This window comes from Gymnogyps californianus, chromosome 6 (assembly GCF_018139145.2).
Source record: "Gymnogyps californianus isolate 813 chromosome 6, ASM1813914v2, whole genome shotgun sequence".
In the NCBI taxonomy this organism is placed as follows: domain Eukaryota; kingdom Metazoa; phylum Chordata; class Aves; order Accipitriformes; family Cathartidae; genus Gymnogyps; species Gymnogyps californianus.
This window is the reverse complement of record NC_059476.1, coordinates 18,143,440-18,170,825: the sequence shown is the minus strand read 5'-3', so window position 1 is coordinate 18,170,825 and position 27,386 is coordinate 18,143,440. Positions and strand designations below refer to the sequence as shown.

Genomic DNA, 27,386 nt, shown 5'->3' with positions numbered 1-27,386 from the left:
TACTTAGGCCACGTTTCTCTTTGCACTGAGCTTTGCAGTGCACCAGCTGTTCAGCTCTCCAGGGAGTCCTAGCACCCCCAGCCTGAAGTAACAAAGCATTGACTGTAGGGTCACTTCAACCCTAAAAAACATAACTCAAACCCCAAAACAAAAATATGAAGGGCAAATGTTTGCTCTTTATTCATGTTATGAATACTGCATACATAGTATAAAAAAACCCCCAAATGCTTGTAATACCAGTCCCTGATTCTTAGCTCCCTGCTGGAGAGCACCAGGAAGGGTTTTTTGTTGTCATTTTTTTAAAGAATCTGGCAATATAGTAGCCCGTGTTGCAGATCTTCCTCGCCTCCAAATGAAGCCTAGTTGAAGACTCTTGGCTTACCCCTCATTAAAAAAAAAAAAAAAAAAAAAGAGAAAAAAACCCGCAAGCGAACAAATGCCTTTTCTTAACATTTAGTGCTCAGTTCTACAACCCGTTATATAGAGAGCTTAATTCCTGAGACTACATGAATGGGGCTCACAATCACAGATTTAATGGGAAATACAATTGACTAGCTGCTGTGAAAACGAATAAAAAACTATTTACTTTGTACAATGAACAAAGCCAGAGTTGTTCTACCAGTTGCAAAGGCAATGAAGCATTTTTGCAGTTTGAATTTATATGCACAGAATCCTTCGATTTTGGGAACTTTTTGCATGTGTTACAAAACAATAGGAGTTGCCAGATGTTCCACACTTTTCAAATCTAGTCCTTATTTAGTAGTCATAGAACCATGGATTCAGAAATCTGGGTTTTATGCTGCTGCTAGAAGGCAAAAAAGCTCTTTGGGTTCTGGCTATGAACACTTCCCCCCCTCCCAGTTTTCTAGTGTATACCTAACATACTCTTGCTTTATGCTTTACAGCTATGCTGCTTTTGAGGCAGTTTCTTAACTGCATGACTTAATTATCTAGCATTCATTTTAATTGTTTATTTTAATATCATGGTCTAGTTTTATCCTGATTTACTGTGATGCCTTTAAAAATATTAATTAAAATGTAATAATAATGAAAAATGTAATTTTTAAAAATTTACCTAAGTATTACATGAATACTGTTTTCCATCCTATGAACTAAGATTTCTTTATCCACAGAAGGAGCTGCTGGCATGAATTTAGTTACCGTTTGTTGCACTACCTTCTTGAGACCCACTGAAGTGGCAGTTCAGAGCAGACTGTTCAATACGTGACTCTTAAAAGTAACTTACCTGAAGAGGTTATTCTTCTGTTCTGATTACATTACTCTGCTGTGCTGTAAAAAGAAACTAGTAAAAAATAGAACTGGAGAGTAAGACAGATATGACTGACAAACAAGGAGGTGTAAGTATATAGGCACCGGTGATCTTGGCCAGTTGAGACAGGTAAGCTGATGATACGTGAGCTACCTCATTTGGATGTGTTGCTGAGAAAATTGTGACATTTACCTGCACTGGGCTATTCTGAAACATACATAACCTATGGGATCAGGAAAAAATATACAATCAGGATGGGATATTCAGATTACTGAAAAGCACGTTTGACATTTGGAGTATTCCAACTCCATTTGCTTCCACGTTGTTAGCAACCTGGGAAAAATTCTGCTATGAAAAAAGAGTGCAACTAGGTCAGTTCAGTTGATGGTACAGAAAATCTGGAATTAAACTGCAATGCTACAGAGATTATTAGCGATAATTCAAACTGCTATTTTCAAATTAAAGGATGAAGCAGACATAAATTTGCTTCATTCATTTCATAGTATTTTTTCTATAGTCTCAATGCTAGTCTACCTGATAGTGCAGTATTTTATTATGACTTTTGCATCCGGAAGTTACATACATTTTAAAGAAATGTAAAACAAAAGACACAACTACAATCACTCAGAAAGTTGTTTGTTTTAAGGTACAGGGTTCCAATTTCACTAAAAGGAAGGACTACTTTAATTCCATGTGTACTGAGGCCTTGTCTCCAACTACACTTAACAAATACACCCTAATAAATTTAAAGAACCAAACATCAGTAGAAGCTAATCTTAAATACAGACCAGTTCTCTACTACTGAAATTTGCATTTTCATAATTTGTTTTAAAAAAAAAAAAATTGGTCCATGTACAAAGTAAAATGGGTAAAAGTAAGTCTAAGCTGAGCAAACATTGTCCTTTTTATTCAGTTCCAGTTATAGCGGTCTCTTGCAGGTAAATCATAATGTGTTCTCTCTTCCTCTTCAGGTCCATAATCTAATGGCAGACCATAATTATAATCAACTGTTACAACTGGTAATCTTTTGCTTTGTTCCATCTCTCTGGTAGTTTCACCTTGAAAAGGTTTTCTTTCGTAGTCTATTGAACTATCTTCTTGGTGTACAGATGAAGATGGATGCATTGTTCGTGAAGAATATGGTGCAAATCTGTTTTTTCCTCTATTAAATTCATCTGACGGATGCATTCTCCTATTGTCTTCAGGACAATTTGGTCGATTACTGTAAGAAGAACAAATATGAACAGTGAAATCCTTAGAGATAAAACAGTTGATTTATTGTTGGTGGCCACCATTAGAAATTAAACTTGTGTAAACTTGAAAGAACAATTCAAACCGTCATTCTTGTTTTTACCCCCTAAAGTTAAAATCCTCTCTATTGGATGTTGCAAACTTGTTTATATTAATTTTTCAATTCTAGTGATTAAAATTACAGCTCTTTATAGTAAGTAATTCTACTAGAAGATGTTTTGTTTCAAGTGCTTTTTCTAATTAAAATTTCCTGTTTACTGAGGGTTTCTTTACCTAGGGGCCATTTTTGTTCCTAAGCCCATGTTTTCATTTTTGTGAATAATATGTAATAGTAGCTCTCTAGTACATAGTCTCAACAGGCAATAATATGTTTTGGATTTATACCTCCAAATGTTTTAATTATTAATTCTTCTGCAATAGAAGAATCACTCTCCTACAAAATTGTCGTGGTTTAGGCCCAGCCAGCAACAAAGCACCAGGCAGTCGCTCGCTCACTCCTCCCCCCGGTGGGATGGTGGAGGAGAAAATATAACGAAAGGCTCGTGAGTTGAGACAAGGAGAGGGAGGGATCACTCGCCAATTATGGTCACAGGCAAAACAGACTCAACTTGGGGAAAAAGAAATCAATTTAATTTGTTACCAATCGAATCAGAGTAGGATAATGAGAAATAGAACCATAACTTAAAAACATACCTTCCCCCCACCCCTCCCTTCTTCCCAGGCTCAGCTTTGCTCCTGATTCCTCTACCTCCTCTCCCCCAGCGGCGCAGGGGGACGGGGAATGGGGGCTGTGGTCAGTTCATCACACGTTGTTTCTGCTGCTTCTTCCTCCTCGGGGGGAGGACTCCTCACACTCTTCCCCTGCTCCAGCATGGGGTTCCTCTCATGGGGGTCAGCCCTCCATGAGCTTCTCCAACCCAAGTCCTTTCCACGGGCTGCAGTCCTCCACGAACTGCTCCAGCGTGGGCTTTCCCACAGAGTCACAGCCTTCTCCAGGCCCAGCCACCTGCTCCAGCGTGGGGTCCTCCACGGGCTGCAGGGGAATCTCTGCTCCAGCGCACCTCCTCCCTCTCCTTCACTGACCTCAGTCTCTGCAGAGTTGTTTCTCTCACATCCCACTCCCCTCTCCGCTGCAGCTTTTTCAGCAGTCTTTTTTTCCCCCTTCTTAAATATGCTGTCGCAGAGGCGCTACCGCTGTTGCTGATTGGCTTGGCCTTGGCCAGAGGCGGGTCCGACTTGGAGCCGGGGAAGCTTCTAGAAGCTTCTCATGGGAGACACCCCTGTAGCCCCTCCCCTGCTACCAAAACCCCGCCACACAAACCCAACACAAAAATACATATGGAAGGATCTAAAAATGCATATACGATATATATACTTTTTGTTTTGGATTCTCATTACTTTCAACTACCTTCCTTACTTTGTAAAATAAGTGGTGTATAAAGCCAATTCAGAACAATCTTTGTAATGTTAAAATCTCCTCCCTCACTGAACCATAGATTAATTTAGACTGGAGCAGGTGGCCCTAATTAGATGAGCTGGTGCAGGGGCCATGTCCAGCTGAGTTCTGAGTATCAGAAAGGATGGGCATTTCACAGCTGCTGTGGGCAACCTGTTTCAGTGTCTGACCATCCCTCCCAGTAAAACTCATTAGCTTGTTGTAGACAGCAGTTAAGAGTTATACATAGCATCTGTATTTTGCTTTTTTGCTTACTGACAATAGCTCTTCATATTTTGTAGTACGTTAGCTTGAACTGTGCTTGTCATGTCAGTGACTTACGTCAGGGATTCTCAAACCATTTCATGATCACAAACTCAATATAGATGGACCACAAATTAGTCACATTATTTGCTCAGTGTTCAGATTCAATGGTTTAAACTGCATTTAAGCAAAAATACTAACATCAATTTTTACACTGTGTGGTTAATTTGTATTTTTTAGCTAGGAAACTGGGGCAGTAACAGTATAAAGGTAAGTCAGAAAACAACGTATGAAATCTGGTATTTACCTATAACTTCTGTTAAAGTCATCATTATCAGACCCATAATCTCTGTGAAGTGAAGGAGATGAGGAGAAATGAGGTTCTGGTACATTTTCATGGGAAGAAAAAGATTGACTTCTGCAAATAACCAAAAGAATCGCATGTTAAGAAGGGTACCAACGGTTGTAAGCTTTTGAAAAATACGTGTTTATCAAATGAAATAAAAATCTTTTTACTTTTAATTAAAATTTACTTAAAATTTTAATAAAAACTATCTTAATTGTAGCCTCAAAATTGTAGGCTTCATTGTAATGATATCCTCTGTTTCAACTGTACTATGGAAGAAATTAAATCAAACTTTACTAGCCCAACAAATATTTGAAATACATTCCGAAATATTAAAAATATTTTGAAATATTATGTCAGAATCGAATAGGTTTAGTAATAAGTGATACATGTATTTGGGAGAATATGACGCAAGTTCAGAAGCAAAGGGATTTCTAACAAATTATTAACTCATGGAATAAACAGATGCAAGGCAAACTTCCTTGTAGCATTACTGCTTTTATCTCTGGCTGAGGGCATAAATAAAGGTTCATATCCTCTTCTGTTTTGAGGACTGCTTTTTAAATGTAAGTTTCTATACGAAAAAAAGTGGGACAAAGAGTTTTGTTTCAAGGTGACTCTAAAAAGGTAAAGGAAACACATAAGCTTTAAAGAAGCACAACCTTCTAATTTAGGAAACATTGGCTTTCAAAGCTGCAACACTCCAGCTTACATCAAACCCTTCCATAAGTCAAAATAAAAAGAGTAAATTAACTGATCATTTATATATGATTTTAAAAGGATGATTAATTGATTTCAAATTAATTTATTTTAAAAAATAATTAATTTGAAATTTAATTTAAAAGTGCTGAGGTTTACACTTTTATTCTCTAATTCTGGTCTTACAGCTCAAGGATGCTTTACCTGTCTGAACACCATTCATGTGGCAAGTCATCGTGACCTGGATGATCGTGAAAAGGTCTTGGCCTTTGTCCATGCCCTTTATTAACATAATCAAAATCTTTTAACTGAGTCTCTTCCTGTAAGTCATCATAAGGCTGATGGTCATGAAAAGGTCTGTGCCTTTGTCCAGGACCTTTATTAACATAATCTTTTAGTTGCATCTCTGTCTGTAAGTCATTGTGAGGCTGGTGATCATTGAAAGGTCTCAACCTCTGCCCACGACCCCTATTAACAAATTCAAAATCTCCCAATTGCATCTGTGGCTGTAAGTCATCATGTGACTGACAGTCATGGAAAGATCTTAGTCTTTGGCCAGGACCTTTGTTGACACAATCTAACTCTTTCAACTGCATCTGAGTCTGAAATTCATCACGAGATTGGTGGTCATGGAACAGTCTTTGTCTCTGGCCACGGCCCCTGCTACCAAAATCAAAATCCTTTGACTGCCTGTCTTCCTGCAAATCATTATGAGATGGATGGTCAGGAAAAGATCTCTGCCTTTGTCCATGGCCTCTGTTAAATTCAATGTCCCTCGATTGTCTCTCTGCCTGTAAATCATCATGAAAGTGGTGTCCATGAAAAGGTCTCAACCTTTGTCCAGGTCCCTTGTTACTGAAGTCTAGGTCCTTCAGCTGCATGTCTTCTTGATAATCATCATAAAACTGGTGATCAGGAAAGGGTCTTCGCCTCTGTCCTGGTCCCCTATTGTAGTCCAAATTTCTCATCTGCATCGGTGCTCTTAAATCATCCTGAGTCTGATGGTCATGAAATGGTCTTCGTCTTTGTCCAGATCCCTTATTAATGAAATCAAAATCTCTCAACTGTATCTGTCCTTGCAAATCATTGTGAGAGTGGTCATCATAAATTCTTAATCTTTTCCCAGACCTGTAAAGAAGTTTTTGTCTTAAACAGAACATCATACTTGTAAGTGCTACACGTCAATGAAAACAAGTTTTTTTAACCAAGAATTGATATGAAAGACATTGCAAATATATAGGTATCAAAGCTACTAAGAATCCAAACTGTAAGTAAGATTATAAAACTTTCAATGTCATAGTAGAAGCTGCGACAAACATTCAATTGTAATTCTCTAGTGCTTGTTAAACAGGCAAAACCAGTGATTCCAAATTAATTAAAAATAATTGCAGATTACCTCAGAATAATAAAGAAGGACAGGCAAAGTAAAATTCTAAATTTTTCCAAGTGAACTAATTACTTACGGACTTCTAATACCACACATTCCCTTTCTTTCCCTTATCTTTTCACTGTTTCGCCAAATTCTGTAAATGTATTTTGCATGAGTAGGCTATATTCATAAAATCTCTTTTAAATTAGAGTATCTATAGTATTTTCAGTAAGAAACAATTATCTTCCCCCTGTGTGGTTTTTTTGGCTTTTAATTCCATGTTTCAGCCTATTACCCCTGAAAATCTTCATTTGGGAACCGCTCTACAGGTCCTTCCATTGCATGTGGTGGGGGAATAATATCTTCATCTGAATCCCATACATCCATTCCAAGGTTACTAAGAAGAATAAAAACATCCCACATAAGCTTCCTTGTTTAAAGCATACTATTGAAAGAGAAGAAAAAACCCACATAAAATTCGTCAGTTCAGAATGATAGAAATTTTTGTATGTTAAGTTAAATTTACAGACATTCATAACTTAGCAAATTTTAATCTTGTAAATTTATTTGGGGAAGGGCTGCAGGGAAAGCAAAGAGAATACCTAAACTTCATAGGCTTGGAGCACCATCCTAAAGGATGTGAGACAAGCACCATACCTATTCAAAAATCTGACATGGGACTAACTTAATCATGCACAGACTATAAAACAATGATAGCAGTAAAACAAAGGGAATTAAATTAAAAAGACGCAAATCAGTCAGGTATTAATTTTAAAATCAATTTACTGCTACAAGGTATCATTGGCACAAATAACTTAGGAAAATGTAAAGGTTAGCTATTCTTAGGTGAATATGAGAAGCATAAAATTCTTACATACCAGGGATACAACTACTATGAACAGAGGAGTTGAGAACAATCTTCCACTTTCCCACACTCTTTTATTCCTAAAACTGTTCTACTTTTTTTTTTTTTTAAATATCTGGTTCTACCATGCCAACAGCAGCAGGCAGATCATAGAGCTTATAAAGATATCTTTGCAGCGGCTCCTTTCGGGTTATAATGAGAGAATACAGACTCAATACACTTGTCACAGTATGATAAAACCACACCAATGTTCGATAGTAGTTGTCAGGTTAAAAAAAATCTTTTGAACCATATAAATTCAAAAGATGAATGAAGTATACTGCACTTCATGTTACTCATATCAGAAGTCTTACAATATATGTGTAGTTGCATTAAAGGTTTAAGAGGGGGTTCATTTTGGCTTACGACTGGAAGTGAACTTTTAAAAATACCAGCAGACATACTGGAAAATCTTAAGCATACAACTAAAAGCTTTTGTTTACCTTCTCATTGGTTGTGTTCTGAGATCTGTGAGATACACAAGACCATCCATGCGATGACCTCTAGCCTCACCAAAAGCTAAAGAAAAAAAGATACAAGTCTAATGAAATGAACTCAAACTGATCCACAAAAATGTGAAAGGCAAGTTTCTGTTCACCATGAGATGCTGAATTTGAAACAATTCTAACTTGATATTAAATACTTCAGCAAGCTGGCATCATTGCAGCATTTTTTTTTTTTTTAACCAACTGAAACTACTAGTGGTAGCAACCTATGACTGAAAACCCTTCAAAGCAAAAGGAAAAAAAGATATTTTAATCATCTGAAACATACTCCTACTATGCTGTCAATTTGCTAATGCTCAAGTCTTGCCTGGAATAGAATCAACAGTCAGATAAAATCGTCTATGGAAGCCACCACATGAAATAACTCTAAAGGTACTAAAATGGAATTGTAGTATTTGTGAATACAATCGTAGTAATTGTGAATTACAACCCAAACTGTGCCTTAGTTCAAACTGTATAAATACCTTGGATTGCTGCCTCTGGATCCCAGCCTTCAACATCTATAAGATATCTGAAGAAAAATATGATTATATTATTGTCCCAAAGTGATTACAGATTAATATAAGGACACTATCTTTTGTGAACAATGATTTCTGTTTTTATACAACCCTTACCTACATATAAGGTAGCCAGTTCTATTAATTCCATTAGTACAGTGAACGCCAATGAGTTTCTCTATCAAAAAGGAAAACACAGTCTTTAATAGTTCAGAAAGTGAAATTACTAAAAAATTAGCGCAAGACAAAAGAAAAAAAAGCTGTACGTTTCTAGCAAAGTAATGATAAATAATGCTTGCTATTTACAAAATTATACTGTCACGCCTGTAAAAGAATAGACACATCCAGACTTTGTCCTTTTCATGCTGGATCTCTAGCAGCAGTTAGCTCACTACTTCCAAACCTGTGAAGACTGAGATTAACTCTGCAGAACGTAGGAAAAAAAAAAAGAGGAGTGATGACAGGTAAAGTGGCTGGCCTCAGCCAGAACTGCAGTAACAGGAGAAAAGAATAAAATATGGTTTTGAAAGTAAATCTAAACAAGCAAATATAAAATTGAGGAACTTAACTTACAGACTCTCATAAAACTCACAAAAAGAAGAAAATACACATAATGCCCCTAGTGTCTAGGAGTATGAAATACATGGAGAAGAGAAGCACCAGTAATCTCTAAAGAAATCTTGTCATTTTTGGAAAGGTTATACTAATCAGCTAAAGGCTAAAAAGCAGAACAACTATTGCTAGAGTGTTTCAAATGAGGTATTTCCAACAGAAACAGGGAAACACTAATATGGTCATGCAAGGCACTGATAAAACCTCATCCAGACTATCCCATACAATTCTACTTACCCATATTTAATGAAAAAAAAAAAATCAAATTGAAATAAGTATAGAAAGGGCTACTATGATGGTCACAAAAGAAGTTTATGAGAAGGGACCTAGTAAGCTTGTCTTATTTAGTCTGTAAAAGCAAATCTGAGATACTGAATATAATAACAGGGATGGAAAACAAGAATACTTAAGGGCAAAGTTGGCATAAGAATAAATGTATATTAACTGAGAGTTTTAGTCTAGATTTTAGAAGAGAAACTTTAATCATCAGAAGAACAAAGTTGTGGCAGAGACAAAGTAGTGACAGATGGTCTTTGAAATGGGACTTTGATAAATTTTTTAATGAGATAAAATATAACTGTTTCTCACAGGACAGTCACATTGCCATATAAGTTTATTGTAAGTTGGTGTCCTAACAATTCAGACACTAAAAAAACCCCAACTTCTCAAAAATTATTTGTAAGAAGAATCTTGAGAAATTGTAGGGGTAATCTAGAACAGAGGGCAAGTTACAATGAGTAAGTTAACATAAAAATGAAAGTTCTCCCAACTCTGAAGTTACATAAGCCCTGCTAAAATGGTCTTACTAGCTGGAACTGCAGGTCTTCATCCAGTAACAAATTAGGAATTGATTCTCTCAATTCTGAGAATCAGAAATAATTAGATTCAAATACAGACTATTCTTTGTCACACAAAAAATCACTAGATCAAAACCAGAACAAAACTAACATTCTCCAAGTACTTTCCCTAAGCCAAAAAAGAGCAAAGGAAGAACTTACACACTAACTTCCTGAGCAAGGACAAAGGACTCTTCTTACACCTTTTAATTTTCCCAGCACTTCTAATTCAGGCTGTCATACCTGAGATTTAGGTCAAAGCTCTTTCACAAAACAGAGCTGACCATCCACAGCAAAACCATGGTTATGCTCTGCAGCAAAAACTGTATGCACTTGGGCAGTTAATATCTCTACCTTCTCACAAAAAATGCCAAAGTAACCACAGCAAATAGCATGAAAAAGCTTGAAAGAATGGTCCTCCAATATTGGGTAGACAAACAGTTAAAATCTGCCTACAAAGAATCCCTAGCAAAAAAAGTGAGAAGGCAAAAGCTGCAAACAGGCTGTGGCAAAATACACGCAAATTTATTTCCACAAAAAGTGCCTTATACTATCTCAGCAAGAACTGTACTATTGCATAAACACTAAAACAGCAGCAGAGCCACACTGTGGAAACATTGACACTGGGTCTGTAATATGATTTTTAAGAATTGTTAGGATATGAGGGCAATAATGGACTCATAAATCAAAAAACTGCTGCATCAGACTAAATGGTCTTAAGTTGCTCACACGTATCAGTGCCTAGTGCCATCAGAGAAACCCTGTGCTATTTAGAACATCCATAAAGGGCTGGCAGCTACAACACTAAGCTGATGGTAGACAATTTGGGTCAGACAGATGAAAGCCTTGTTGCAGTTACTTTGACACATAACACAAATATAATACTATTAGGAAGGGCATTTAAGTTACTAGTTATTTTTGAAAAAGACATGTTTTGAATGCAAAAAAGATATATAGTGGTTCACATAATGGATCTTATCATGATAATAAAGTAGAAAGTGCTATGGAAGGTCTGAGATCTCTGATGTCATAAATATCTATTGAAATTAATAAATGATACCATTAGCACTGAAATAAAATTTTTTTGGTTTTACAGCATAAGATGCTGATATTTACCATTTCCTGCATTTTCCCATAGGAATTTTCTGACCCATTTTTTGAACTGTAGGATAGTAGCATTATCGGGGACTTCAAGTCCAACAGTATAAAGTTTCTTATACTGCACACTTTTAGGTAAATCCTAGCAACAAGAAGAAAAAAAAAAAGGTGAAAATTATTGAAGTCTTGCATCAATGACAAACCTTAAGCAGTATCTTACATAATGCCAATGTAAAACAGTAGTTCAAATCCTGAATAGAAACCGGAAACAATCTTGACACAATTCTATAGAGACACACTCTCAGAAACTACCATTTACATTTCCACTTTAAAGACCTGATCTCAAACAAAGAACAGTTTCTACAGAAGACTTACTTATCCCTGCTAATAAGGCAGCACATTAACTAAAGAGAGCAGATTCTGGTCATTCCATTCTAACCCATTTTACAATTATTAGCAATGTTTGTCCCTCCCACCCACAATCATATATATACTCACATATTCACCCCTTAATGCTTACACAGCCCATATACATTCAAAGATTAGCATTCAGTTATAACACTGCTATTTATTCTCCTTTTCAATAGGAGGCTGATTAATCACAATTGTTTGGACCATACTGGTAAAAAATCTGAAATTTATAAAGTAGTTTAAAAATGTACACTTTCTTAGTGGATGCCACTGAAGATCAGTAAAAAAAGACCTTAGGAATAAATGAGAATGTCTTCAGGACACAGACTGTAAGTCTTCTGCATCTTTTCTGCGGTGCCTGGCACTGAAGTCTTTATCCGTTACTCTGAGTTAACATAATACAAATAAGCCACAAATGCTACTAGTTGGGAGAAGGAGTTATTTCCTCTGTGATAAAACATTTAGTTTCTATTGGAGACACAAAATAAGTCTAGATGGCTCACTTGTCTATTCCAATTCAAGGTAAGCAAACGTGTAAATACTTTAAAACAAATGTTGCAGTAACTATTTTATTTTGTTATTATGCTTATATTACCTTAACTTCATAGTATCGTGTCGTATATGTTAAATCAATAATTAATCCAAGCTCCACATTTAGGGCTTTCATTGCAGCAATTAAGTCTTTTGGTGTAAATTTCTGGGTTGGGGTAAGCCTCTGGTTAATTGCCTACAATGAAAATGGAAAAGAAAGATTTTCCTTTTAAGTTCTAATAACAAGACATTTGTAATATTCAGCTGTTTTAATTAGGACTAGGAAACATCAGTATTCAAAAGGGAATGTTTGCAGTATCAGAACCATATCCATGTACTATACGGATAAAAGGAACCTAATAAAAAGAAAGCAAGAATTTATTGTGTATTCCTATTCAGATGAAAATGCAAGAAAATGTGTGAGAATTTCCACTTGTACAATGTTAACAAACATTATTAAAATAAGCACTAATTTGATGGACACAAAAATCCTGCAAAATGCAGCATGTATATACTGATTTTTAAGTAACTAAACATCAGCAAAAAGCAAAACACTACAATCCACTTTCCCCCAAACATACTTTGTCCTGCACAGTAACACAAAATTAACAGTGTATTTCACATAAAACATTAGAAGTTGTGGTACAAGAGTTCATTTCTTCTAAAGGTTTTAACTTTCTCCGCACAAATGTTGTGCAGACATTTTTATCCCTGCTTCATCTCTTGGCAGAGTATACTTGCATGTCATTTAGCACTGGGAAATATTAAATAAGACTAAAATATGGTGACTAAGCAAGCTGTGTGTTGGTGGGTAATGAATAATTAATTTCATTTGACAGAAACAGTGGGGAAAATGTTCACTCGCCCTATTGTAGCTGTGTTTTTTGAAATGTGTTCTTCACTTTAGATATGAATATGCCTCATATATGCAAGACAGGATTTTCCCTGAATAGTGCGCTTGTCCATTGTGAGAGCCTTTTGACACAGGCTCAGCCACAACCAATAAAGACAATGGCAAAAGATGCAGCAGCCTCAACCACCTCTCAGTTCCTTTGTCAACAAGAAATTCAAGTAGACTGGACTCAGAACTAATGGAAAGGAAGGCAGCCACAGACCTCTTAGAACCACAGATGCTACAGGGTAACTAACCATTCCTTCTTTTGACTGTATGGATTATAATCTAAGATGCTAGCAAGCACTTATCTCGAGTCTGGAAACAGAGACAGAAAACCAAATTAAAGAATAAACAGCAGGACAGTCCTATCAAAGCTGGTATGTGATTAGGAAGCTTGAGCTAAAAAGAGTAGGGTAGAAAGCATATAGAAGTATTCAGTCCTATGTATTTCAGATACTGGTGCACTGCTGAAAAAACAGTGGAGGTTGTTGAGGTTCAAACAAAATGAACGTGAGTCAGTTATCTCACCGCTATTCAGCAGTGACTTTTAGCAAAATCTGAAACTGAACTTACTAACTTTGAGGTGACAACGGTGAATCTGCAAAAGGTCTATGGTAGAACGTTAAAGAATTTTTCCCTTTACTATGTGAAGTCACACAAACTGAGGTGGAATACAATTTACAAAAATAAGATATCTCTAAACATATTGCTTGATTGAGTAAACAGTTAAATGTGTTATGAAAGACTATGTTTTGAAAGACTATTTGGAATTTTCTGAAAAACTCCTGCTGAGTATTCAGTAGTTTAGGTGTTTAATTGGGCTTTGAGAATGTAAGAAATCTGTACCAATTCTAAAATGCTTCTAATGGCATGGGAAAGAACTTGCCCAGTCCTTACTATACTACAATGTTACTGTTAGCATTACAATGATGATCTGAAAGGAAAGACAGAACATCCTTCCAAGTAAACCCATGATCTTAAAGCCTTTACTAGCAGCACATCTTCTGCTAAAACAACAACCCTTGAGTCTTGAAATACTGAAAATATGTTTTCTCCCTTTGGGTGAAATCACCAATCATCAATTTCCTATTAGGTAGCAAAGAAGGAAACTCCTGCATATTTAAGAGGTCTGTTCCACCAATTTAATAATAGGACTTCTGACAGACTATGACCAATCAGGTCTTCAGCATTTCCAGACAGATTTACTGACCTCCACCATCTTTGCAAAGACATCACAGCTTAGCCAGTTGTGCATTTTATGTGTATTCTGCCACAAACTCCATGAGCTTCAAGCACAGTCTCTGGCAGGCTTGTCACTTCTATATCTTGCATAGTTGAGACTGAACAAACTGAAGGGACAGAAATGTTACAGATTTTGCTTTCTTGGACTTTATATCTGGCCAAGTTCAAAGACAGCTTCACAGAACAGGCATCTATGCCCCAGTGAGATCAGTAGGACTGGAAGTGAGCAACACACTGACATAGAGTGTCTACTTGTGACATAGTGCTATAAACATTCTCTGAGAATGTCTGCCCTTTTTATGATCTCTGGTGGAGCTCCTTCCAGACTATCACAGGAGCTATAGGGAAAGAGTAAAGTTAGCAATGAAGTATCTTCCTCTGAAATCTGGAGGGACAGGGACAGGGAACTGGAAATATATGCACTGAACAAATCCTGCTAGAATAGTGCATCTATGCAAAAATTTGGTGCTGGATCAAGTGGAACTACAGGAGCTGATGATGTAAAAAATCCTCTCTCAAATACCCCAATAGCAAGGAAGCTAATTATAAATCTACTGAATTTTATATTCACTGCCAGATCTGTTCCCTGGCGGTCTTGGTAGAAAGACACAGGACTACTGTACAATCCATCAGTACCATGTAGAACATGATCAATGTCAAGTATGAGATCCTTGGTGTCAAAGGAACCAAACCATCATACTAAAGCTGTAAAAGCAGGTGCAGGAAGCAAACCATGCAAGCACTGCACTTCAATCATTGCTGATAAAAGTGAACTGAATGGTGACTGAAAACGTAATGGGCACTAATGTACCCGAAGAATCAAATTTTTGTATGTGAATACTAGAGTGCAATCTGTAGACAACAGCTTAGACAGAATATTTACTCTTAACTGCTAAGGTTATTGTCTAGCCACTGAACTTTAAAACAGCTTAGAAACTTTTATTTCCTGTGTATCTGAAGCAAGGACTTGTAAGAGTTAGTTTATACAGCATTTGTGTTAATTTATACAGAAGGGCAAATTTGCCCTATTTGCCCTAATCCGTCCAAATTTGCCCTATGCCTCAATCCACCAAAGAACTGAAGAGTCTAAAAAAGACAGCCTCCACATTTTGTATTGTCACAAAGAATTAAAAGATCTGACTCACTGTATTTAATAGATTAAGATGGCACTCCATGTTAGTAAGAATCTAAAGGAAGTACTAACACATTAATAAAAGAAATCTATGAAGGCTTCTTTTTTAAATATACTGCATTCCTCCAGATCACTGAAGTTTTTTGCTTATGAAACTGGTAATCTGAATCTATAATTTTATAAGTACTGCAGTGGCTGGTATCCTTTAATGAGTGCTTGATTTCCGTAAAATTATATTTTGGCTTACATTGCCTAGATTGTTATTCATATCATAACCTCTTCAATAGGATTTTCTTACAACAGTCATGAAAAGATGTTAAATAAGATAATGAATTTAGGCCACTTAATAGTGATCAAATGAATTGTGCTGATTAGAGATTTTATGATTTTTAAAAGATATATAAAAAGAGTAACACCAAATACAAATTTTAAAAGAAAGAGAAAAAATATAGAATATTATGTAAAAAATCCACTAGTAGATGACTGGAAGGGCTAAATCTGAATAAATTATTTTTTCATAAAACTTTCCTGAAGTTTGCATGAATATTCATGCTATTCTTCATTACTTTTGCACTGTATCTAATAGAGCCAATCTGCAGTTACATTTTATACATACCCCTTTTAAAGGTACTTTGAATGCAATAAATCTAGTTCCTGGTATAGGCTGTCCAACTGGTGTCAAACTCCGCCATCTGTAATGAAACAAATATTTATTTTAAAATATTTTCAAATGACATGATTCAACAGAAGACACCTGCAGCTTCATGTGAAACAAACAAAAAAGATACTTCCTCTAAGGATTAAAACTTTGGTAAAACAAAGCATATAAAAATTATGCTCCTTTAAAATTATAACAGTTATTTCAAACTATGTGAAGTATCTTACAAATATCAGGCAAATCTGGTGCCATATTTCACATAGTTTGAATATAACAGTTATTTCAAACTTCTCCAAGCAGATAGTTACCTTGTTTTCCTATAATGGGCCATGCAGCTACTAGCATAATCTATTACGATTTTGATTTCCAAACAGCAGGATCCAATAGTTCCTAAAATTCCTTGACCACATAAGCAAGCAATCATAACCGATGTGCAGGAGTTTGAAAAAATGACCAATTAAATCCTGATATTGTAAGTAAAATCTTTTTTAAAATCCATCTTCCATTAGTAACCTGCCTGTTTCACCAAGAAACTAAGATCTTTTTAGAATAACTATAAAAATTTGTTATTATGTATTTGAATAAAACTAATAGATCAGCATTATTTTGGGATAAAAGAAACAGGGAGTTGCCTAAAAGATGCTGGAAGAATATGAACAGAATATTGCTACATCACTGATCCGGGCAGAAGCTTATTTAGCACACTACACAGCTTAAATAAAGACATTTTTATTGTCTGCAAGTCTAAAGTGAATCTTTATTCTCCATAGAGCACCACCACGAAGAAAATACTTCTTAGAGATAATGAGCACGATTGCTGTTATCATACAGTAGAATTATGTCCCCAAATCTGCAATTATTCCATGAAGTGGTTTCAAGGTATCATCAGGACATTTGGAAACAGTCTTTTTCCTTCCTTCTTCAACTTCCAAAAAATTCCTCCCCTCAAAATGGTAGGACAGCATTTACAAACAAGTAGCACCAATATAAAGCTAAGCAGATGGGTAAGGTTCAACAGGTAAAAAACTATTGTTATATTATAGTTGGTGGAAATTTTTCAACTTGGCTGAATCAAACACCTTTAAAAAGTTATCATATGCTCACATCAATCATTTAATTGACAATGAGATGTAGTTTACTTTCATTAAAAATACAAAGCTTCTAACTTTTGCAAATGTGTTTACTTTGCAATATGCTTCTTTTTCAAAGAAACACTCTTGACTGCGCTTTCTCATGGTACTTTGAAAAATACAGAGAATACTCCATCACACCAAAACTTAGCAAAAATCACCTACTAATATGAAGATTTGTTACAACACTCAAAATACTAGTAATTCCAAAACCACAAAGAACTGGTATTCACAAATTCTACATGGTACTGAAAAAACTCTTGATGTATCACATTTCAGAGATTTCAGGTTTTTTAAAAAGTATGAAAAGCTTTATCTGAAGAGGAAAACAAGTTAATCAGCCGATCAATTTTACCTTCAAAGAAGTAACTTACTAAATTTAGGACTTTCATTTCTTCTCCTCATGTGAGGACAAATTATCTCTATGACCACAGAAGATGCAGCCGGATGACTTAAAATCTACATAGCCTTTTTGCATTTTCGGCTAGTACCTCAACTATTAAAATACAAAACATTTTCATAAGATTCTTTAGCACTGGTGCCCATTCACTTACAATTTTCTGAATTAATGTTTAAATTAATCTCTCCCTTTAAAGGGAGCATCCAACAGCTTCTAGATTCCTTTCTGATTTCCATAAAACCACATCATTTACGAAATAAACTGAATACTCTATTTTAAAATATTCTAACCACTGAGTATTTTGCTTTGTTCACAATCCCATATGGGACCATAACAAAAACTAGATGTTGGCTGGCAAAACTCTCAATGAAATATCCATAATTATACTTGTCATAGTATATAAATAATAACATTACCATTCATAGATGCTTGGAAGTAACAAAGGAAACACTTATAGCATGGTGACTGGAAACATAACTGATACTAACAAATCATGTAACAATCTACTACATCAATGTCTTCAGCACTAACTTATCTTTTCATCTTCATCACGAGCTAAAGAACAGATTGAGGCTCACAATGTAGACATACAGATGCTTAGTTTAATGGGTAACAAATGAAATAACAAAGAAGTAATAACAACTCATCATTAGGAAGGCTGTTGCAAACAGCTGTCACGTAGAAAACAGATACAAGGTCAGAAGGTGTAAGAGCAAGCTAGATTAAATCACTGAGAGGTGTTTGCAGTAAAACCTTTTACTAAATTCTAAATTATTGCAGGAACTTTGTACCTCATAATTGCAACGAGGGAACAAAAACAGTCTCCTACTTCATATATTCCCTTAGTTTAGGATAGTTGCATACAGGGAAAAAAAAAAGAGCACATTCTCAATCACTGTAGTTTGAAAACCATTACTCAAAAAATCACATATTGTGTATTATAGAGGAAAAGTGTTCTAACTTGAGAAGTCTTCCTAAGTGAACTTTCAAGCTTGTAAACTTTGGAGTCTGGTAGTTGTACACTAGTTGCAAAATATGAAAACAAAAATCTGAGACTATGTTCCATTTATTCTAGTTTTAGATAGATAAATTGTATATGAATCAATTAAGATCACAAACAGTGTAAATGGACAGAAGATATTACTGAAGCTAACAAAAACCACAACATAATGAAATATCTTAGTTGCAAGAAGTGCTCAGTTAAAAAAATATTAAACAAAATCTACAGAAAAACTGTGAAATCCGCCCTGTGCATAGTTTAATTTTATCTCATTCACTTCATCTTAGAAAGGTACTAAATGCTGTGAACCTTATTTAGATGTATATTTAATCTGAACTACTGTTAAAATTAATGACAGTCAGGTTTAATACCAGCTCCTGCCTCTTGCTAATTTTAATAACTATGGAAATTACATGTCTTTATTTAAAACAAGGAAATAATCTTCCTGCTTTTGCTCTTAAACTTCCAAATAGAATTAGAAAATGGGCTGTACCTACAGATATAGCAACTAGTGCAGCAAATGCTGTCATAGAGATAAAAAAACAAGAATACAGTATTTTTTCTTCAACTTCGTTGCATTACTCTTTGGTGTTACCTCTACCAGTAAAATGTACAAAATGCTTTACAAAAGTAGGATTTAATCTGCCAGCCAGCCATATTCACATATACATGTTTAGAAACATTTTGAAGGAAGGCAGAAGTAAAAAATCCCAATCACAAAAGACCAATTACCTTACGTAGTAAGACAATTTAAAAGCTGCCATAAATTAGAAATTCAGATCTTTTTTAACCTGCTTTCTCTTGGAAAGCTACGAGTGGAAATCTACCATGATTATCATAAATACGAGCAATTAGGAGCCAATAAGAAATGATCAAAAAAATGCTTAAAAATCTTATTTTCTTTAATTAGCAATGTAAAAAAGGCTTTGTAAAAATTCTGACTTTTTTCAGATTAAGGGATTGATAGAACAATGCACTAGGATTACACAGTTTGTTGTCAGACCTTAATAAACTTGGGTTTTTATTCTCCTGTATTTAAAGCCATTTAAATCCTCCCAGAAAAAAATCTGCAAAATCAGCAAGAAACTCAAAAGCTGCTGACAGCTCTATGGTAGAAAATGAGCAGAAGGCACTCTTCATCAAAAAATATAAAGGGTATGCATTCCACGTTATCTTTAAAGTGATATTTAAAAAGGAATTTCAGCATACTGCTGCAGAACTAAAAATTATCTCAAATTAAAAACAGAAGACTGAAATTAAGCAAAGGTTGTCTAAGGAAATAAATTCAGATTTGTTTTGTTGTCAACAAAGGAATATGGTTGGGAATTATAGGTGACAGAGACTAAAGAAAGTAAAACTGTTACAGAAGTCTAGATAAAGGCAGAAATGACCAAAGACAAGTGAGCTGCAGGTGGTCACATAAACAGGAGTTACAGGAGCAAAGACATAAATAAGCATTTTAACAAGTATGAATGAGAATTGTGACACGATTTGTGTCCTGCTTGAATGTAAGCGGAAGGAAGAAAGCCAGGAGTCAAACGTGTTATCACAAGACTTGGCACCATCATCATTCCTGTACCAATGACTAAAAGATAATAGAGGCTTGAGTGAAAAACAAGCTGGACATGAAGTAGCTGAAAAGACAGCAGGAAGAGTTTCCTGAAAGAGGCAGTGGTATATTACTGAGACACACACATGAAATTTATTCCTATGCCTAGAAATAAATCTAGGCATTTGCATCACAGAGGTAATAGCTTTGGCCATAGAACCGATGGCATTCACATTAGAAAGATGTTGTGATATGAATCTAAAATGGAATCATGTAAATTCAGAGGAACACTGCAGCTTCTCAACGCAAATAATAGTCAGAAAAAGACATATCCAGGAAGAAACTGAAGTTTGAGAACTTCTGTACAAAACCCACAATGGTTGTCAAATTGCAGACAATCTAGGTCAGCATACATTAAAGTAAACTATCATCTTAAAATCTGTGATATTTCTGGTCCTTTCACAAAACAAACCTCCTTCAGAATCTCAAGAAGTGTGTAAAAAGAACTGCAAATCAAACTCTTAAGTTTGCATCAAAATAGCTATGATAGGCTTTTATGGGCCCAATATGGTAATTAAAATTTTTCTGAACACTAAACTATCCAAAGCCACAAAAAACCCAGAATTTGCATGTTCAAATAGAAAAGTAATTGAGAGAACAGCACTTAAATAAAAAGTGACATATTGCGCACACATGATACATTTTCAACTACAGCTTTATTTTTCTAAGTTTTCAAACAGGTAAACAATCCATGGACTACAGGCAGATCAAGACCTGAAAGTCAACAAAACATATAAATTAACCAATTATTTAACTATTTAGCTTTTGCAGTTCCCACTTCCCTATCATGTTTTGTCTTCATCACTCCCCAACTACCATCAATTATCTTAAAACACAAGCAGAATTTTGCCTGCTGTTCTAAACAGAAGAATCACTTCTTGGTTAAGAAGTGTTAAACTAAAAAATCATTCTCCTTTCCTTTTGAAATTTCTGTGATGCTTGAATGGCTTCCAGTTAAATAAATAAATACAATTATTACTGATACTACAGACTCTAGTTAGCTAATCTGTTAGAGGTTTTTAAGTCTTGTTTACATGAAAATATATTACTCTGCTTACCCATTTTAATTTAAATGAAAAGCAAGCATGTTTTATTGTTTTTCTTTAAAAATTTCAGAGATATTTAGTAAAACAAGAGAAAAGAAACTAGCTTCATGCATCCTAGTAAAAGTTTACAAGATATGCAATCTAGATTAACCCAAGAATCTAGCGGCAATATGCTTTGTAACAGCAGCAACCAGTGAAATGGCCTCTGTTTGAGGACAAAAGAAAAAACCAAACAGCAACAAAAACTTAGAAAAACAATCAGCTCCAAGACCAGTCAACTGAGGATCATCAACAGGGCCTGCATAGCAGCCTCCAGCTTCAAGTGGGATAACAGAAGACATTATAGAAATGCCCATGATAAAGACAAGCTTACAGTAAATTTGAATAAGGCAAAATTTAGTATTCATTCTGCAGCCTCTTTAGTTAAGCTCAAAGATATGTTGAACACCAAGATAATAATCCAAGCAAAGAACGTTATAATAGCTATATTTTGCACAAATCTTGCTATTAAAAACCAAAAAATAAATGTGATAGCAAAGATTTTTATGTAAGTTTTTAAACATACAAAACTACGTATCAATGAACTGCAAAACACAGCACAGATTGTAAATATCAGTAGTATCTGTAATTATTCAACACAATTTTGAAATCTAGTTAAGAAAAGTTTATTCATTCGATATGAGCATAATTTGTAGTTGTTAAAGTAAATCTTACTATGCATCAGTTCTAAAACTTAGAAAATTATACTGGAAATTATAGCTACTATATCCCCTTAACAGAAATGTTAAACTAAAATATGACAAAACTGTGTGTTCCACACCTGGCTCCACTAAAAGTTTTAACTGAAGCAGATAAAATATGCAGCTGTATGTAATTCATACTCAATCACTTAAACAGATGGATGCCTTACTATTTATTTTCTTCTGTGATTTTTTTTAAGGAAAAATAGTTTGTTACACATAAAGATATTACATACATTTTTAATGGCAAGCTAGACAAGAAAGCTACTAAATAATTCATAGGTACAATACGATGGAACCACTGAATTGGAAATAATTTGAAAGTTTCATCTCTTTAGTTTGTCAGATCTCAGTGACAGAGTTATATAAAAATATAGAGCACAGCAAACTGTCAACAGATACCCTACAAGTTCTTTATGGCTAACAGAAGTTGTTGGTCTTTCTGAAGCCTAAACCCACTTTACATCACCTACGAAACTGATGTTTACATTAATATATGCTAAAAAAATGAATAAAATCCTTATACGGTAATACCTCTACAGAGTAATTATGGTATTTTTGACAGGAAAAAACCTTAAGTATAAAAGGAAGCGCTCTCATCCTACATTTCCAAGTGTATTATATTCAGTTCAGCAATAACGTGTTCCAGTATTCCAGAGTAAGAGAAACTAGTACTGAACTCAAGGCATCAATTCAGAATGATTTTCATCTAATAGTTAAAAATTAGTGTTCGTAAAACAGTGTAAATAAGTATATATTACTCAAAAGCTACAGTGGGTGGAGAAGTAAGTTCAGAGAGCAGTATCTGAAGCTATGCTTAACAATTCAAGGGTTTCTACAATCCTGGAGCCCCTCAAGAGCATCTATGATTATGAAGCAGTGATAAGTTTAGAACTTCTGGGAAAGTGAATTCTAAAATGCTCAAAAATGATAATTATTGTAACTGTAGAGAAACTCAACTCTGAAATACTGTCACCTGCAGCAAGATCATTTAGAAAATACTACTCGGAACCTCTTCTTTCTTTGGCTACTGATACTGCATGATATACACACAGCTCTATTTCCCAAGTGGCTTCCATACCTCTATAGACACCAGATTCAACACTATTCTGTTGAAGAAAAGATAGCCGTACAAAGACCATGACACGCTGTCAACACAGAACACATACTGAACAGGTCAAAAGTGGAAGGGACGGAATATAACTCTTAATCATTTGTTACTACATAGATTTCTCACTTTGCTTTTATTCAACCCCTGTAAGTGGGATACAAATAATTCATAGCTTGTAAAAAAATAGCATGGATGTAAAGCATGGGAGAAAAGCTTCCTTACCATGTCAATAAGTAATTGCATAACTTTGTACTTGTTGTGGTGTACTGTAACACAAGATAAGGGCCTTCAACTCTTATAGCAATGTTATCATTACTCAGGTATTATAAGTAATTTCTCTCCATCCCACATTTTTAAATGCAAACGTTCTATGCCTGATGGTATGAAGCACTTTTACTTTACAAATAAACTCTCACCTTACGGTAACCCTTCTCTCCCATCCCCTCTTGAACACGCACAATCAGTTATGCCATAGTCTTTAACATTCCTGTCTAAATGAAAATGCTGATGCTTTTAAGCCTACACAGGAACAATTCAGTTAAACAAGTATGTTTATGGTCCATAGGCAGAAATAATTCAGCTTTGTCCTTATAATAACATCCCACTCCTGTTATTTTTTTATATCATTTAAGGGAAACATGCAAGAAGGCGACATTTCTGCAGATGCTTTTCAGAACTGAATCTGAGTTTATGACATTATACCCACAGTAGGATTTTGGATGCTGAAGCACAAACACGTATAAATCTGTAAAAACATCGTAGTATTTTATGGCTGTTTGTTATGTAACTTGAACTCCTTTTACTGGCTGGTTCTCCACTAAAACATCATAGTATACAACTACTGAAGGACAATACCATTGCAGATACTGTGAAGAACCAGAACTTGACTCCGTGGTGGAAACGGCAGTGCAAGGGGCCACTTGAATCCCTCTCTTATACTCATGTCTCACTTCATTACAAAATTACTTGTCCAGCACTACTTTCTAGGATTGAGACTGCAATGGACACTGTGCACCTTAGCTCTGCTTAGCTCCTTTCCCCTTCTGGGAAAAGCGAGAAACGCTTTTCGCTATAAAGAAATACAGGAAGTCTTACTTCTACCTCCTCCTCTCACCGATGGAGCAAAGACGGTGCAAATAGCATCAGATCAAACATTCTGGGCTAGGGCTGAGTGACAGGGACACAAGAACAAGAGCGGGCCAAGAAGAACAAGGTACAAGACCGGCAGTGCAGATCCAGTGGCAACGCTGGCAATTAATACCACTTTAATATTACTTTAGGTGTGAGCACACTCAAAGTGCTGATATCTAGCAAGGTTGTGCAGTGCTATAGCACAACCCTTACATAAAGGCAACTTTAATTATGCTGCAGGCACAGTATTGTAAAAGGTGATAGTAATTAGCTGACCAGTTAAAAAAAATTCACCATTTCTTGTTTAGTCGCATTATTCCTAGCTACTTACAACTTAACTGAAACCTCAAATTTATTGTATTGCTTTAATTAGCATAATGGAATTTGGATTAAAACTGTTAAGAACTGTATACCGAATTGAGGCAGTAACAGAAAGACAATTTTAAAAAATGTCTATATGTAGTGTGACTTTCTTTTGTTTATCTACTACAGTGTTTCTCTTGCAATATCATTAAAAACAAAACAGTTACTGTTAGATTTATTGCTATTACAATACTGTGATATGATTGAGGTTGTACTTCCACAGCACGCTACCGTCTGGACTGGTCCTTATGCTATAGTGTACCACAATCTCATTTCTGCCAACAGTTATTTCTGGGGCCAGTAAATTGCACATGCAGGATCACCTAGGTTAAAATTAGTTTTCCTTAAGTCCTCTTCCAGGGTTCACTGCTATTTTTTCCTGGTGTACTAAACTAATTCACAGTGAAGAACTACAACATGCTGTGCTAGCACAAGGATGACATCAATATACTGCTGCATGGGATTGGGAGACTGACAATTCCTTAAACTCCTTTACTGCCAAAAACCCAATACTGTAGATGTCTAGCCTGATTCATTAATAATATCAAAAAGTAAGTATCTGGAGGAGCTGAAAGCAGTTCAGCATCATGAGCTTTGTCAGATGGTAACACTAACTTTGTAACCAATTACTCCACAGTAGATGTTTCTCTCCTTGAAAGATACACAGGTATTAGTTTCCAATCAGAAGCCAAAAGTACAGTCCACTGGTTCTTCCATACCTAAGAGAAGAAATGCATGCAGCCTGAAAGCTGCTCGAGTTCAAATGCAAGAGGGAAAAAGAAGGGAGAAATGAGAACCCAGTTCTCAAAGTTTTAGTAATAATTTCAAAGTATGGAGAAAACAAGGAGGACAGTTATTCTTTCAGGCTTTCTGCATCACTGCTTGCAAACCTAACCCACTTTAGCTCCAGTTTGTCCAACTTTTAACTGAAATTTCATAGAAACTTTCAGAGAAAGGCATGCTTAAATAGCTTTTCTTAAATCTTATTCTAATTTTAATCCCTGAGTTTGTCAGCTATGAAAAAACTTCGAAGTTTCTTAAAGTTATTTTTAAAGTTTTGTTCATCTTTTGTTTCTATTTATTGCTTTTAGGCCAACATATTTTGCAGGATATCATGCTTTTTGTATTTTATTGCTCCTCCTAAGAATGTTCTTAATAAACTTATTTAACACTTCCCCTGAAACCAGGATGTCAACCTTTCCTCAAATAATGTATAAACTGCAAGTTATCGTCCCATTACAGTGTGCCTTTATATCTCAGCACACCCTCCTATCCAAGAAGTTTGTACTGATGTCAGCAGTAACACATGGGTTAAACTTCTAAACTTGGACTTCCTCTTTTTTTTTTTTTTTCAGTAGAGCTGGAGAATGGAACTGTATCTGTTATAAACGAGATCATTCTATGGTCCCCATATGCACTCCCAATCAACTCGTCGGAAAGCCTGTATAGTGCATTTGGGTTTTTTTAATTATTATTTTTGCTGATAAAATATTTTTATTGTCCTCTTGCTAAAAACAAAAACGCAGGATGTTTCTGGACCTGAATCCATGAAAATATTCCTTGATCACATGCATGCAACCACCTGCTCCCACCTTATCAGCTCTTCCTCCACTCCTGGTAGCAAACATCTGAGTAGTCAGAAGGACGGACTACTCTCCCATGTTCCCAGTAAGTATACATCTGGGGGTAAGAAGGTTAGGAAGAAGGGACTGTGTTTGGCTGATGAAGGAGAAGTGTTCACAGAGAGGCTGGAGCATTATACTCACCTGGGGGATGAAGGGCTGGGTTGTTCCTGTCTTGGAGAAGATACCTACCTTACCTGGCTGTAGGTGGTGAAGATGCTTGTGGCAAGAAAGCACCTGGGGCAGTCAGTGCCCCTTCTCTGTGGGCAGGACTGTGCCCGCTCCTGCCTCTTGCTTAGTGTGAAGGATACTTACCCATCGGGGATAGTATTCTTCTTTACCATGCTGAAAGCAGGAGCAGGCAGAGCAGGAGACAGCGGTGAAAGTGGGCACTGCAGCAAAGGAGAGAGAACCGCGCAGTTAACACGGTGCTGATCTCTTTCTCCATCAGTGGGCCTTTTCACAGGGCTGACTCTCAAGTAAAATAAACCAAGCAGTCAGCTGGGGCTTGAAGCCATCCTGAACAAGTTCTGCAGCTTGCAAGCTAGCCTATTTTCTCCAGCGCTACAGTACGACAAGAGGGAAAGACAACAACTCACCTCTCCTCTCCAGGAGACCAAAAGAAACAGAGAGGAGAGGCAGCAGGTTTCTCTCTAACTCTAGCAGCAGCACTGCAGGAATGAAGATCTTCCTGGCAGTCCCTTCCGTCCCTCTGCTGTGTTTTGGAGCAGTCTGTTCTGCCCTCGTGCTCCCACAGCCAGAACTCCTGTCTCAACGAGAAGAAACTCCAGGCAGCTGCAAGAGGCGAGGCCGGCACCTCAGCAAGGGAAGGACCATCACCTGCCCCACTCTAACCTAGACGGGTCCGATCCCGCTAGATCCTGGGCACCGTCAGCGCCCGCCGATCTCAGTGGGACGAGGGCAGGGAGGAGAGGGGCGAGGGGAGCTCCCCCCCTCCGCGGAGGGCCCATGTCCGCCGCTCCAAAGACGCTTGAGGCTGGCGTGAGGCTCCCTCCTCAAAGCCCATGTCCCCGCGAACGCACGGAGCCCCAGGCAGGACCGCCTCCGAGGCCAGCTCGGGGCGCTCTCTTAGCGGGAGGCGGCTGAGCTCGGGGGAGGGAAAAAGAAACCGGGGCGGGGTGGGGGGGGGAGGTCGCGGCCCGACTGCGGGGGGCCGGGCAGTCGGTTGTCGGAGAGGGGGTGGGCTGTGCGGAGAAGGGCGCGGGCTGCAGCAGGAGTCGCTAACAGGGAAAGGCCCGAGCGCCGGCGAGGCGGGGC

At 36.5% G+C, this 27,386-nt stretch overlaps 1 protein-coding gene across 1 annotated transcript; it reads right to left on the bottom strand.

The window, feature by feature from the left end:
• Positions 1–1,806: 1,806 nt before the first annotated feature.
• Positions 1,807–26,901, bottom strand: LOC127018071 (uncharacterized). The gene is made up of 12 exons (XM_050899420.1): positions 26,708–26,901; positions 26,424–26,500; positions 15,915–15,990; positions 12,094–12,225; positions 11,106–11,229; positions 8,659–8,719; positions 8,509–8,555; positions 7,982–8,057; positions 6,930–7,031; positions 5,470–6,393; positions 4,528–4,638; positions 1,807–2,492 (listed from the first exon to the last, which is right to left on the bottom strand). Exons 2-12 carry the CDS (start codon positions 26,450–26,452, stop codon positions 2,180–2,182), a joined length of 1,995 nt encoding a protein of 664 aa, XP_050755377.1. The 5' UTR covers positions 26,453–26,500; positions 26,708–26,901; the 3' UTR covers positions 1,807–2,179.
• Positions 26,902–27,386: the final 485 nt, after the last annotated feature.